General features: G+C 36.1%; 1 protein-coding gene across 2 annotated transcripts in view; it reads right to left on the bottom strand.

Annotated features, from left to right (window-relative positions):
• The window catches only part of MPP7 (MAGUK p55 scaffold protein 7), a 155,855-nt gene that overhangs the window by 65,019 nt on the left and 74,278 nt on the right, over positions 1-16,558 (bottom strand). For both annotated transcript variants that reach the window (XM_034061036.1, XM_034061039.1), the window contains one exon: positions 2,818-2,895. In XM_034061036.1, the coding sequence (XP_033916927.1) occupies positions 2,818-2,895 (78 nt within the window). The remainder of the gene's footprint in view (positions 1-2,817; positions 2,896-16,558) is intronic.

Below are 16,558 nucleotides of genomic sequence, written 5' to 3'. Positions count from 1 at the left end.
TAAGAAAAAAACAGTATTTTGTTATTTCTTTAACTTTTTAATCTCATAATTTAAAAAGTATTTGTTCAGGGATAAAATAATTAAAAATTGTTTTATAAAGTTTTTTCCAAGAATTGCTATACATCTGAAAGGCACATGTAATGCTCCATTGATGGAATAGGAGGATGACAAAGCCATGTTTCCAGTTAGCAAATAGGTATAAAAAGAGCTGCTTGTTGTGCTTCTAGGACTTCTGGACTGGATTTTTATTTATTGTGTTGTTGAAGTGCCAAGGTTTGTGATAGCTACCAGCAGTAAAAGCTATATAGCATACTTTGGGCACACTGATAGCATGCTGATCACCTCCTATGCCAAAGATTGCAGGAAAAGTGGTCTGAGAACATCTATGATTCTCTGTTGAGAGAACCATAACATTTCACTAATTTTTTTTTATGAAGAGCTGCCATGACAGAGAGGGGAAGTCAAAGCAAGGGCACATATGGAGTGAGCCCAACAAGATGAGGAGCACCAAGGCCTGGAGGTTTAAAGCTTCTGGAGAAAGTCCTAAAACTTCTTTTGACAGAACAGTCTAATAATCTAGAAGCCATATTTGCCATATGTACCTATACTCCCAGCAATGTTTAGATCATGTGCACAGAATCAAGAGTCAAACATCATTGCTCAAAAAAAAGGGGCAAATAGAATCTTTGATGGGAAATTCAGCCTAAAGGTCACTGGGGGTAAGAACAGAGAAGTATGGCAAATAGGAATATGAAAATAACAAAAGAAGCCTCACCACAATAGTCCTCTAAAATTGCTTTCAAAATAACACAAGAATAAAAACATGCTCCATAAACAGGTTTTGGTTATGTTAGCAGCACCTCAATTCTGTATTTTAAATCAAACAGGAAATATTCATTTGCTAATAAGAATATTTCCTTCTTTAACTAAAGAACAGTTATTATCAGTAGGAAGAGAAAATATTAATTTAAAGCCTACTGAACCAGAAGTGTGCTTTATATCACCAACATGCTCATAAATCCCTGAAACTGAAAACTAGTCAGAAATGTGACAAAACTTGAATAGCACTTTAATCCTGGAGCTTCATGGACTTTAGAGTTACAAAACCCACTGCATATAAATTAGCTTCCTCAAAGTTTGCTGATAACTACTGAAACACAGAGAATCCTGCAGCATGCTAGCCTGACTTCAGCTGCTAAAGGACATCCTCATTCTATGGGTCAGTGCTCATAAAACTCGCTGCTTACCTACAAATAAGAAAAAATGAAGAAGCAGCAAGAGCACCTTTAAAAAGAAGCTGTGCTGAAAAAGTAGGCAAATGTCTAGGCACACTCAATGTCCCAACATACATATCTACATGTTTTAAAAATAAAATGTATATAAAAATATATACATAATAATGCATTTGTATGTTTAAAACCCCCGACCTCTCTCAACTGAGGAGTGACAGAGTACTTTAATTTGGGGATTTCTAGAAGTATACATTGTAAATGGGCTGAAAAAATAAGGACATTACTCAGCATTTCTGAAAATATCAAATACTAAATTTTGCATCCAAAAATAAGAAATTATTCTTATTCAGAATTTTAGGCCAGAGACCTATAACATAAATGTTAACAAGGATTATTAATATGTCACCAAGAACTCAATGAAGAGAATTTCAACCAGCTTTCTAATTTTCAAAATTACTATCAACATCATTCAGTTACTTGAAGGTTAAGAAAATATTACTAATATATACCTGATGGCAAAGCTAATGCATTATTATATTTGGTATGTTACAGGATATAGCTCTCCTCCTACTGAAACATAACTAAAATACATTATATCCTATTTTCAATAGACTTCAAATATGTTTAATTTAGTTTTTTGTTAAAATATTACCATTCTTGACTCACAGCATCTAAACATTAGTAAAATTCAAAAAATCAAAAGCTACTAATTATATAAAAAGATAGTTAAGATTTTAAAACATCTATAAAGTACATGAAGTTTCAAACATAACATATTAGAAACAGATCCTTATACATACTGCCTTTTCCAAAAAGCAACCTGAGGTCATCAAATACAACAAAGATTTCTGGATTTCACCTAAACCACAGTTTCTTAAACATTTCTCTATCCTGGCCTACCTCAAGTTCAGTCATAGTTTATACAGGTGTGTGCACAATTCATCTGAATCCTAGAATTAACCAAATAGCAAGAAATGGCAGGTTAGATTTTTTCTTTAAAATAAAAATTATTGTAACAGGAAATTAACTACTCCATCAATGCTGACCACTTTTACAATTTATTCTTTGGTTATGAAGGTAATTTGGAAAGCTCCAATATCAATAAATCACTACCGTACCTTTTCTTAAATAGTTTTCTATTTTTTAACAAGCCTCCTTCCTAGGCATTTCATATGCTTCATTTCTGTAGTATTATCTGCCATTTTTCATGTTCTGTCAGCAGTGCTGCTATCTCATTTGTCTTTATTTTTCCAAAACATTCCTCTTGTCTGTGACTTTCTCAAAACACTAATAGTTGACAGCTTTTCCCTTCCCTGTAGAGTTCTAACCTGTAATTTCTATTACGTAGTTACTAAAGCAGAACAAGAGGCTATCTAGATGCAATGTTTTTGTAACAGGCAAGTGAATGAAAATCAAAGTAATATCAGCAACAAACCCAGTGATGACAGCCCCTTTGGAAACATTTGCAGCTTCTTATGATTTCAGCTCAGAGGATAACATTCATATGTTTGCACTATGAGGAGTTCTGCTTGCAGACAGTTTTTTGGGAGGCTTGGTACCAGTGATCTCAGCAGGGGACACTTACATCATCTGCCAAGGCTGCTGCACCATGAAGTACGGGCACCGGGTTCTGTTTTTCATAATAATGCAGTTTTTCATGAATCTGGAAGACAATAGGACAAAGTGGTAAGTTTATTTAGCAACACCAGAAATGGTAGAAAATGACCCTGTTGAGCTAAGTGATCTGTTGAGTGTCTGTAACTAAAGAAACATCCTTACAGTAACCTACAGGCAGCATGTAAATGTAATTCATCATCATCCTCTGTTGAAGTGCTAAGAATATGAAATCAGATGGAAAAAATGCTCAGTATGTAGACCAACCCACAGAAAAACTAAACATTTGTGATTTTTCTCTCCTGGCTTTCTCTGTCCATGTTTCTAACATATTGCTCTAAGTATCAATTACATTTTATATTGCTGCTGAAAACACAAAGCATAAAGTGTTTATCCCCAAGATGGATATAAAAAACCCTGTAAATTATGATTTATGAAGTGAAATAATAGTCCGCCACCCACATCTTGACAGACAGCTTGGTGGCATGGCTGCCATCATTAAAATAATTCAGAAATAAGGGCAAAGTAGTGCTAATATAGAATTCTAACACATCTGAAAGAAAAAGGCAGTCCTTCAGCAACTTGAAGTCATTGTGGAGCATTTAAAGTTTTTAATAAGGAGTTATCAACATTAAAAATGCAGTGTGCTTTGGGTCTTTCAAAAGGGAAAAGGATACACTACGATGTAAATACCCACCCTCTTCCCTCCTCCACAAGTTATGCATTTCAAAATTTAGATTCTTCTAGTGTGAAAGCTTTAAAGAGACAAAATATTTCAAAGCTTCTAACAAGTCTCTCAAAAGTTATTTCAGAATGGCACAAAGCACTATATTAAACACTCAATTTTATTTATGCTATTTTCCTAAAGACATGCAGATGTACAGATATTAATTAAAATATAAGAAAAGAAGACAACGGTAGTCTGAACTGATGCAAACACATCCCATTCTTCTATTTTCATTTCAGTTCCACTGCTCTGAAGGAGGCATGGACTCCAGATGGTTGGAGGAGTTGCAGAAGGAGCTAAATCAGGGACTTCTGTACTTGGCAAGGAGGGGAAAACTGGGTCTGGCAGAGGCTGCAGGGTGCAGAATTTGGCTGGGAAGTGTTGTATGTCCTTGGGCGGCAGGAACCCCAGTGGTACCCTAAACCTCCCCAGCTTGTTGCTGTGGGAGAAACGGGACAGGCAGCAAGGCCAGCTTTAAAGAGCAAACAGACCAGTGGTCTTTGCATACTGAAAATATATGTAGTTGACTAGATCATCACTGTTTTTCACTGGCTGATCCCTCCAGCCTTCCCCTTTCTTCCACACTTGGTTTTCTCCACTTACATTTACTCCTGGCAGGACTCACTTCTCTCACTGCCCAGGACTCCCCTAGCTTTCTCCCCAAATTTCCTCTGAATTTAAATTGGACTCCTAACAACTACACCCATCACAAAATTAAGCCATGTCAGTGAAACTTGTGCTTGCCATTTTTTCCTGTCTTCTGCTGTGCTTCATTACACTTTCTAAGTCCATGTATGGTTTTACTCATTTAGATTATAGGTTTTTTGAAGTAAAAACAGAGTGATACTCTGTTAATGCAGTGCAGCATAGCAAAATCTAAGTCTTCATCAATGCCTTCATCATTTCTGTTACCTTAGTAAGATTACTTCTATAGATCATTACTTAAAGAATACCAAAGTTCTGAAACATCAAGATGAAGCATGAACACAACACAGTCACTCAATTGCTAAGTTGTAAAATCATGTGTTCCGAACAGCAAGTTTTGTACCTCATCTGGAAACTAAATGCAAGGCGCCATTGTCTCCAGAACATGTCTGAACTTTACACAGCTTATGTAGACAATGTTTACTGAGCAAAGTAAGACTAATCCATACTGGATGTCACCAAAAGTGTAAGTGACTGGACAACTTCATATGTCTAACTCATAAAGCATAGAAACTAAATAAAGCAAGGAGCTGCAGCTCCCTGAATTTAGCAGAAATTTGTGATTTATTAAAGACTGTGAACTTGCATAACTAAAAGGCATAATAAATCAAAAGTCTGAAAACCTTCAGTTTTTTTAATTGCTTTAGTCAACATCTTGATTTTATCCAGGCTGAGCTTCCATCAGCTCTGAGGTTAAAAGCAGTTGTCTATGTTATCTTTTGTTTTCTTACAGAAATTAGAAGTGTCACTGCTGAGGAAGGTGTTTTTAGCCTGGACAACCTGCAGGTGTGTTTAGCAGTGAAATTTAAAGACAGAAAACAAGCAAACACTGAGACTTTCTTGCATAAACTATCTTTGGGGGAAAAAAAAAATATAAAATTGTGCATGCACGATGGATGCTGTGCTTCGGTTTAACAGCTTCCTGAATGCACTAAGACAGGAGATTTGGTGCGATCCAACTGACAAAGCAAAAACTTCACTGAAGCAAAAATGCCTTTTCAGGCAGCTTGTCTCCCCATCTCTAAAAATGCATTCCAAGATGGTTTGGTCTGTAATTTTTCTCACAAATCACAATAAGGCTGACTGGCTTCTAGTTCCCCACATTGTATTTTAGCCTTTTTTGTAGACAGGTACAGCACTTGCCTTTCCCTAGTCACTGGGGCCTAGGTTGTTTCTGTTGCCTTTCAAGGATGACAGAGCACACTTACAAACTTATCTGGTGTCCTCTGAATTTCTCAGACTTCAGGGTGACGAATAACTGAATTTATGACAACCACCTTTAGAAAATCTACTGTGCACACAGCCAAATGCTTTGGCAGCTTCCCTACATGTGGTCTTTCAGCTAATTATTTTACTGAATCTGAAAATTTTAAAATGATGATAATACATGCACAACTAGCATTATATTTCCAAATTTCAATTCTTACATAAGTAGAATTTGAAATTTAAATGTCTAGATTAAGTGACCACATTGATGAAAAGGAACACAGTGAGCTTGGCAAATGCAGAAATGAAAAGCTAAACAGGATAAGGTGGTGCAAGTACTTTGCTCCTTTATTAATTTTACTCAATGAAATTAAACTGTAACAGAAATTATAAACCATTCTGAAACACTCAGAGAAGTATGAGAGTGGATTCAAAGTAGCAGAAGAAAGAACATTTACTTACTCAGGGTGAAACATATTTGCAACCATTTGAGCTTCATTCTAAGGAATTCTATTTAATACAAGAGGCAAATTTATCTTATATTCTGGGGGTTTACTTATATTCTTTGTCAGGTAACTTTAATAGTATTGCCTTCTCTCTAACAGAAATGTGTGGAATGTATGGGGAATCTAGGACTGTATCACACTTAAAAAATAAAAATATAGTACATCTGTTTTAAGTTTTGACATTCAAGTGTAAGGCTTGAACCCTGAAAAATCTCTTCACAGATGAGACCAAGTCTGTAAAAGCAAGAGTTATGTATCGTAAATAAAACACACAAAACTGTTCTGCTGAACAGATGACTAAGTTGCTGGGGTTTTGGGGTTTTATTGTTTTTTTTATGACTACCTAGTCTTTTCAGTGTAAGGGTACTTTGAGAAGACTTACAAGGTTCTCCAAAAACTGACAACCTACTGTGAAGATATGCCCCAAGAGGGAAAAATAATCATTTGCAAATTTATACAATTTTTGGCACATTTGTAGGCAAGGGAAATTGTTTCTGGATTTTCCCAGAGAGACTGAATTAAGCTTTTGCTAAGGAAGTATAGCAGTAATACATTTTTTTTGCAGCATCCCCTGCCTGGATTCTTTAAAAAGCCACAGGGAGATTTCTGAGTCAGAAAACCAAAAATCTTAAGCAAAGAAACCTACAAATTAAGCCTAATTTCTCCTTTTGGATTTTTTAATTTCCAGGTACAGTTCCAATATCATACAGCTGAAAACAACACAGGATGGGGATAAGCACATACACAGAATATCACCATCAGTTTCTAATACCCCAGCTCCTTTCTGTGAAGGAATCCCCTTAATACAACAGTAGTTTTATTATTATTTAGTGGGCTCTGGTACATTTGTGCAAGCAGAATGTTTGTGAAAGGCTCTACAGAACAATACTACACACCTACAAACTACATACCTGGCTTCAGATAGGATACCTCCTACCAGTATTAAAATGCAAGATTTAACAGCTATATTTTAGAAAGTTCTCCACTTATGAAGTTTCTGGAAAATTTAAAACAGCACTCCAAAATGGGGTATTTTCATCGTAACATGATGCCACCCAAGAAATGCAGTGTATCAGACATGTTATCTCCTTTTTCTGAAGCTGAAGAAATACAGTCTTTAACTGCTTGATGTTCCTACAGCTTCATGCATAAGAACAGAATGGTTTTAAAGGAGATACTGAAAGCTTTGGCAAATAGTAGTTTCCTGTAACTGCTTTGGAAAAATGGTTTCCTGTCAACGACACTGAGCTATACTAAAGATGCAGAAAACTGATAGAATTAATGAAGTTTCAAAGGTTCTGTACATCAAAGCAAAATAAATTTCCAATACAGATATGGAACCCTACTTATTAGGCATAATTTTGATATCTAAAAAGAACATTAAGACTTCTGTCTTTCGGTTTTTACAACCTTCTCCACTCCTATTCCTGCTTCTCTATATCACATCGGCTTTGTCTTTCTGTCCTTTTCCCCCCTTGTTTCTTGGGAAAAAATAAAAGAAAAAAAAAAGGATTTTCCCATCTTCCTTGCTTCCACTTTCTTTTTTTTTCTACTTTCTAACAAAAGATTATTGACAATCAAAACATTTAAGTCACCTGGAACTATCTTACTGCCCATATGCTTATATTCATATGAATATGCTCTGAGTATGTACTTAATGACTATACACCTCAATTATTTGAGCAAGCACTAAATCTAAATTTCATGTACACAACCGGTTAAAAGAAAGTTTACCTTCTCTCTTCCAGATTATTTTACTTGCTACATGGATTGATCAATCTAAATTTTAAGAGGAACTAGCAAAGAAAGCAAACCAAACAATCAAGACTGTGAAGACATATCATGCTGCAGCAGTCAAGGGCAAGATTAAGAGACCAGGCCTTGTTTGAAAAGCCCATGCAAAAAGCATTGGTGGTGAAGAGAATGAGAGGTATCAAAATGCAGAACGGACCCAAATCAAAATGAAGCTTTAATTAATAATCAAAAGTAACTAAGGAATAAGGTGCCAAAAAGTGAATAGGAGACCAACTTAAGTCTTTTTGACAGAGCAACTGGCATTGGTAAAGAATAAGTGTGTGTAAACATATAATACACAAGCTTAACAGAAAAATCCATTGTATCAACATTAGTGCGCCATACTAGCACATGAAACACAAGAAGCATCACACGCATTTGTGAAATATTCTGCCAACTATGCAGGGGTGTCACAAACTACTCAGACATGTCAACACCTCTGGATAAAAGATTTTTTTAAGGCAATAACACCATCATGACAGTAAGCACTGAAGAGAATCTTGTGAGAATATTGTACTGACCATCATTCTACGGCAGATAGTAATTCTGGAACAGTGAACCAGCTTTTGAGAAACATCAGAGGCTTATATCATCCTATTAGTTACATAAACATTCCCTCACTTGTTTATGACCTTACTAGATGAGGTATTTCAGTATGGAGATAAGATAAATGCATACACAAAATTCTGCTATTGTGCATGCATGAAAACATGCAACACCATCTTTGTTTAATGCAACAGAAGAATTGGCATTGAGGACCTAATCACCATGCCACATATTATTTCTGGGGCTGCTGGATCCCCATTAGTAGTTTATCTCCTTGTTTAGTTTCAGCAGAAAGGAATCCACCTCACGTACTGGGATGCTGATGCTTGCTGATGCAAACCAAAGCAGCATAAGTTGAGAATATGGGAAATTGCTTTAAAAAAAGTACACTCCTGATCAAAACTAGGATGCCAATAAAAACACACATACAAAGCACCAAGATCTGTCTAGAAGACAGGCATTGAGTATATTGTTGCACAAAGTCTGTAACAGTAGACAGAACATTTTTCCTGACTGCTCTCTTCATTATACTCTTCATAACAGATCGACAAGAATGTCTGAAACAAAGTACTGAGAAAAACCATGCAGCTTCTGTATTTATTGGTTTACTCACTTGCATGAATACGTAATGAAAAACTCTCTTCTATAGAGAAGCTGCTAACTGTCCACCAAAGGTTCAGACTCATGCACTGTTTGCAAAAGAGTCTTTAACTCCATTAGTCACACCACAAACCATGGAGATGTTACTACAAAAAGGACCATGTTTATATTAAGAAATGTCAACAGGTAAAGATAATGGTGAAAGAAAGCAAAAGAGAAACTGGTGAGACGGTTAAGTGCTAGTTTTGGCTTCATCTGCAATTTCTGTCCTGCTTCTATAATAACTGGAGCAATCAAAATCATTCCAAAGCACTCATGACTGCAAAGGACACATTTATGAATAGTCCTAACATTTACACAGTAGTATTTCAAGATGAGGATTAGGGTTTTCATTTGATCACTAACAGTACTACCTTAACTCTAGATAGGAAGGTCACTGTCTAAATTGACCAACAGCTTTGAGTCCAGGAAAAACAAAGTACTTAGAACAGAAAAATAAATGATGGTCTACAATGATAAAAACATTCAACTATAACTGCATACCATCCTGTGCTGAAAGAGTGTGCATATTTTGCTTGATGCAGAATTTTAATTACAAGATTGTTTAATTCACTCCTCCTCCCAGAACCCTACTGTGTCAGATGAAAGGAACCAGAAAAAATTGCCAATTTTTTTCTTCATTTATAGTGGGTGTCTGTAAGCCTGTTTACACAGCACAAAAATATGCACTGACTGCAAAACTACTAATTTGTTCCCAAACCTTCTTACAGCATTTATCATTGCCACTTTGGCATACTAATGATCTTAAACATATTAACAACTCTGCAGTATGAATACATGAGGTGTAGGAAAGCTGAGCAGCAAATCAAATGACAACTCATTTCAAATGCCCAATGTGCCATCATGAAAAATTACTTTCTGAGAACATGCAGAGCTTTTAAATCACCTTCTATTCAGGCCAATTGACTTGTATTACTGTTTGAGGCATAGAACATTGCTAAGAATTTAGCCTTACACGTTTTAGAAAAGACAAAATAAAAATGCATAAATGATAGCTAACTACTCAAAGTTTGCAAAGATAATTTTATTCCACATAGTAATATTAAATTGCTTCAAATATACATTGATTACACAGTACAGAATGTTACAAGTTTTAGACAAGCCTCTGAATACATTAAACCAGATATTCAGATACCTCAATTCTGGTCCAGTTCAGAACAATGATAAATAACCTTAAGAACTAACAATTTTCACTGTGATAAAAGAATCATAAGCTTCTTTATCACCATAATCACTATACCATAAGATTACTTTGAAAAATCAGAAAACTTCCAGACTGTCTCTTGTAATGGGGTTGGCTGGGTAGAAGTTCAGTTTCTTCATAACAGCCTGTACAGTGCTATATTATAGATCTGTGACCAAAACAGCATTGGTAACACAGCAATGTTTTAGCTATTGCTGAGCAGTGATTACACAGCATCAAGGCCTTCTCTGTTCTTACCCTGCCCCCCACAGCGAGTAGGCTGGGGATGGCCACATGTCTAGGAAGGGACACAGTTGGGACAGCTGTCCCAAACTGGCCAAAGGGATCTCTCATACCACATGGTGTCATGTTTTCTCAAAGCAGCTATTGCTTGGGGACTGGATGGGCATCGGTCTGCTGATGGTGTGCAACTGCTTTTGCATCACTTGTTTACACTCCCTGCAAGCAGCTAAAACAAGGGAATAACCCAAAAGGCATCTAGATTCTTTGATGGAAACCCCAAAATGCAAACTTCTTGGCTTTAGTCTTATCTCATCTGCTACTAAAGGGTGGTTTCTTCAGAGAGGAGAGAAGAAGGGTTACAACTGGAGACCTTAATACACTTTGAAAAAAGAGATGTTTCTAGCCCTGATTAAATTCAGTAACTACTTCCTTTAGCACTCCTTTAAAGTAAGCAACTCAGTCACAAAAAGGAAATGAGGCCCAAGAGTGAGCTTGATGGGATTTTGTTAATTTCTGTCAGTTTAAAACATTTTGTTAATTTCTGTCAGTTTCAAACATTTAATCCATGAAAGATTAAACCCAGTCATGTCAACTCTACAGAGAACCTGTTATTATTAAGTTCCTAAAGTTTCAAGAAATGAATGTGATTTCTACTGAGTTCATTTTTGTGCTACAGCAGAGCACATGAAACAAAAGAAACTGTGAACACTCCCTTTTCCAGGTTATATGTATACTTGAAGTCCGTTATTTAAAAAAAAACAACAAACAAACATGTATATCAAGACCGAAGTGTTCTGGGATTACAAAAATCTTTGAAGTTGTGTTTAAAGCATACAAACCAGGCTCCAAGCATAGAATCTTAGTCTTTAAAGATCCTCTAGTTCAATACCCTTGCCATGGTCAGGGACATCTTCCACCTGACCAGCTTGCTCAAAACTGTTCAACCTGGCCTTGAACACTGCCAGGAATGGGACAGCCATAACTTCTCTGGGCAACCCATTTCTGCATCTCATTGCCCTCACTGTAAATATTTTCTTCCTCATGTCTAATCTAAATCTACACTAGCATCTATTCAATCCTTAAAGACAAGGTTGATAAGAGTCCATGATTGGGCTGAATGACACTTACAAAGTGTCCCTTACCCAACATTCAGAATCCCCTATTTTCAAAACAGAACCCCAGACATTTCTAATTGCATTGCAATTTCAGAAATACATTTTCAAACTATACGCACAATAGCAGTAATTTTTCTAAGTTACAAAATGTGGTAATAGAGCTAGATTAGATTATATTTAAGCGCATTTTCCTTGTCAAGGCTACATTTTGCAAAAATTATATAATGGTGTGTTATCTACAGATTTACAAAGTTATTGGAGTGGAATTATTTTAAATTAAGTGTTATCAATGCAAATCAGCAGCAATGCCTGGAGAGACCAGAACCTACACTCTCAACAAGCACTTGCTGCTTTGAACTTCGATTCATCAAGAACTTGGTTATGAGTGCTTCTGTGTGTGCCAGAGTTGTTATGGCAGAAGTGCCCAGCTATCAGTGATGGCAAAAATCATGGGATTATTATGAATTAACATTGTTAAAGCAAATAAAAGAAGAGCAGCATGCTAGAAATCAAAACAAGCAACCTCATGGGGAAAGAAGGCAGCTTTTCTCACCTAGCAAAATCAAAGTATTGATTTTGTTATGGACAAAAGGAGCCTTGCTAAAAAATCAGATCATGTGAGTTGCTAGTTATTCAAGCCAAATGACCAGGTTTTATTGTCTAGCCAGAAGCTGCAAAATAGAAAAAATGGCTGTGCATATTGCAGTAAATTGTACAGTAAAATCCTATTATCCTCAGATTTTTTTTTTTAAATCTGTGGTTTCAGAGTTTCCTCCTCAATCATTTAACACTGAGCCTCATTAACTTATTTCTCTGTCCTTCACCCTTGATCAACCTTGACGAACAGGAGGCATATGAGAAAGATTATCGTGGCAGAGAAAATGTAATGGTTCAGGAAGATACAGGAAGAACACCTGCACTGAGAGGTTTATTTGTGGCAGTCTCACAGATGAAGCAGTTCTGAGACTACTCTGACAACGTCACAAGGGCATTGGCAGATGTGATTTTGTCTTACCTAGATCTAATCAAATTCTCAGGCCTATAAGGACCCATCTCTTGATTTTTACTGTAAAATGAAAACATCTCTTCCACTCTTCCGGTATTGAGAAAAACAAGACAGTGAGCAACTGATGATCCTGCTCTTGCTTCTCTGTGCCAAGTACACTGTTTACTGAAATTGCACCTTCCCATCACATTTCTTTTTTAATGGGAAACTTACTTCATTATCCGTTAAGTGCTTGGTATTGACACTTTTAACAAACACATACTTCATGAACAGCGGGGTGTACCTGCAGATCTGTGTCTTAGATCTATGTCTTCTTTCTAATTTCAGAATTTCATATCTTCATGCTAGTGTCACCAAAGCATATGAAAGAAAATTAGTGAATGCCTCCATTATGCTCATTCGCCATGCCTTCCTCCTTAGCTCAAAAGCAGAGAGCCATTAAATATAAAAAAATAAATTAATCTGGAACATTTTAGAGCTACAGCTATAGCACCAGAGAATCAGTTTTCTTAATCTGAAGAGCACACTGTAAGCAAACAGTTGTTCACCTGTCAGTAACATTTAAATGCAGAAAAAATACACCTGGCAGAGAGGACTTTTTATTATCCATTTTGAGAACACAAAAAACAGGTAAGAAAGGTATGAGTTCAGTTAAGTGTGGGATTAGTGGCACAGCAGCTCAACAATAATATTTAGTCCAAACACAGGAATTTTAAAGCAAAACTTCTAAAGTATGAGCCTGCTATAATGTGTGGAGTAACTAATTTCCTACTTCACTACCACCTTCCTGAAAGACAGTCCATCCAGTCTCTACTGTAATATGGAAAAGTAACATTTCCTTGCTTAACGTGTAGTTAAAACCAAGACCACGTAAGTACCTTGAAAATAGTGTACCACCTATTTAAATTCATTTGAGTGCTGTATAACTTCTTGGGGTAGCTGAGGATGACCTGACACTTTCATCAGAAGGAAAGGAACAGATGTATCCTGAACTTGATGAACAACCTCTCTGCAAATACAGAAACTGAACTGAAAATGACAGAGGCCATATACACAATGGCAACACCCCCTCCAACTTCTGCACATAGCCAAATCCCAAGAGATAAATTCTATAGATTCCTAATGGTACAAAATGCTCCGGTTAGGCTTGCTCTTGAATAGCTTGCTCTTGATATTCTGCCAACAATCTAAGCAGCACCTCAGGGATGTAAGCAGAGCCTAATAACGCACAAAGACTACACCGGGCACCCCAACACACCAGGAGTCAGGCATCCCTGCCACACAGAATCAAACTGCTGCTCAACAGATCAACAGTTTGGTCCAGCACCTGCAAGGAGTACCTTCTGACCTGCCTCTGAGATCCTACAGCCACAGCAGCAACAGACACTCACTTCTCATCCGATCTTGGGGAACAATTACTCACTTTGTCTTTGTGATGGCCTCTTCAACACGAAAACTTAGGTATTTCTTCAGACATTTTTAAGCTAAACCCAAACACTTTCAATCTTTCCCCATTTTTTCCAGCCCTCTCATCAGTCTAACTGCTCCCTTCTGGAACTCCTGCAGTCTTCTTTCGTGGCCTTACTTATAACCTGCCTATGATCACACACTTTTTCCTTAACTACCAATAACCCACAGCATGCCACCTAGTTTTCATACAATTGATACTTATTTTTCAAGTAGGACCCTGAAACTACTAGAAGGTTAGAGATTAGAATAGAAAATACATGAAATGTTAATTTCCTTATTCATTTCCATTTACAGAGTATTCTAAACAGGGTTATTTGTGATTTTAACCCCATTATGACTTATCTTGTGAAATGCTGCCCTTTTTCTTCCATCATTTTTAAAAGCCTATATTACAAAAAAAATAAAAATAAAAATAAAAAAGGCAAAAGGACTCAAGAATAAGACAAATCTGGCCTGAATGAATATGAAAGCATATGGTAATAAGACTAATGCATTAGCTATTTTATTTCTGCAATGTTAAGCAAAACAGATTAAATACTGGCTACAAACCCAGTTATTCCTTGCAGAGTTTCTTAAAATGTTTGTTTTTCTGTAAGAAACACTTTTCACTTTGAATTCATTGTTCCTTATACAATAAAATAAAGCTGCTATTATATGAGATTTCATAGACTTCATTCAAATACACTATGTTTTTTTTTTTGGCAGTAACAAGAAAAGGTTTTGATGACTTTGCTTATAGGAAGAGGGTCCCTAGGTAGACAGAGGAAGTTCAGACCAAAGCCAAACAAGTTGCATTTACTCCAAAATAAACTTCCCTGATCCTTTAGAGCCGAACAGCCTACATGACTACTGTATACAGTATTTTCAAAATTGTTTTTCTGTACTTCTAACCCCATTTCCAAAGGAAGAAGCATCAGAACAATTCCAAATTTGAATAAAGCCACTCTCTTGTGTCAGCTAAGGACATGTAGTCCTTGAACAGCAGGAGCAGAACAACATCAAACCTTTTCTCCTTTGAAACAAGCACTCTTCAAACTGAAGTTCATGGATGCTGAAGGATCCCTACAATTTTAGTGCATTACCCTTACATTTTCAAGTAAGACAAAATCTGAACAGTAAAGCCATGAAGTACCAGTATGAATTTGCTAAAATAAAGTATAGCAATTCTTTTCTCCAAAAGCACACACTGACCTATATAAAAACATCTTGAATTCAGTAAAAGTTCGAGGGAAATTTTTCAGAAGAGCAATACAGTTCTCAGGATTCCAGGTCACAAACTTCTTTTTTCAACTTGTGGCTCTTCACCCTCCTGTCCATACCCTACCACTCTGGCAATCTTTGCCCACCCACCACCCATGATATGTATACTTTTTGCAATGAAGCATTCTCTTAAATTCTGAAACACAGAATTTGAAGTGGGCATGCATAAATACTTTTATTTCTCTCTCTTCCTTTCATTGCAACAATGATAAGGATTCATCACTCAGCACAATACACCAAATCTTTCATTAAAGGTCCTGACCCAACTGTCAGGAAATTCTTCTGTGAAGTATTGCAGACATAGCAAATAGATCATATATACAAGAAAACTGTTGAAGTAGATATATATAATGACTGTAATTTAAAATCGTAACAATTCTCGGGATTATAACATCACTTTTTATCTAGAATTTCAAACACATTACCAAAGGAACTAAACATCAATTTCTTCACCACCAAAAGGAAGATAAGGACTTAACACAGACACAGAATATACTTAGTTTTCAAGCCAATGCTACTAAAATGACTTCTAATTAGAAAAAAAAGAAAATATTGTAAGCTTAAACGTTGGGATATTCCAGCTATTGATAGTGAGATACTTATAATCAATTGCACTATTTGTTTACATGACAATTATATTAAGAAATGTGTCTAAGCTACTTTAAAAATAGACTTTTACTTAAAGAATACTTGATGCAAGCAGTAAAGGATTGTAACTCCCAATGAAGCCGTTCAGTTTTGAGAGAGAGTACTCAGTAAAGTTGCACAGTTGTAATTAAACACAGATGGAAATAATCCTTCCTGCAGCTATCAAACAGCTGATGGTTTTACAATGATTGTAAGAACAAAACTTGAGGAAAAACTTATTTAATTCAAGACATTAACAAACTTAGATTAATCAGAAAAAATATATGTGTCTATAGTGTTTCAATTCCACATTCCAACAATAGACTTGTTTTTGTTTTCTTTAAGGAAATCTGCCATTTTTTTCACTTAAATACTCTGTTGATACACCCGGGTTAGGTATCACCTGAGTCTGTAAGTAATGCAAAAGAACTGCAAAATATACCCTTAAGTGATTTGAATTGTTATTATGAGTAAGAAATAATCCAGAGAATTTATCTAAAGCATCAGAAATTAAAAAATTCTTCAAGTCTTGGTATTACTCAGATTTTAAGAAATGTAAAAGTTTCTTTAGCTTTATGACAAAACTTTTTAAACAGCACATGTATAATGTTACTGCTTTATATAGCAAAAGTGTTTCTCCATTTGGGGTGTGGTACTTTAAAGA

The sequence above is a fragment of the Melopsittacus undulatus genome, chromosome 1 (assembly GCF_012275295.1).
Source record: "Melopsittacus undulatus isolate bMelUnd1 chromosome 1, bMelUnd1.mat.Z, whole genome shotgun sequence".
NCBI classification, from domain to species: Eukaryota; Metazoa; Chordata; class Aves; order Psittaciformes; family Psittaculidae; genus Melopsittacus; species Melopsittacus undulatus.
Note: the sequence above shows the minus strand (reverse complement) of the source record. Positions and strands in the feature narration are given on the sequence as shown.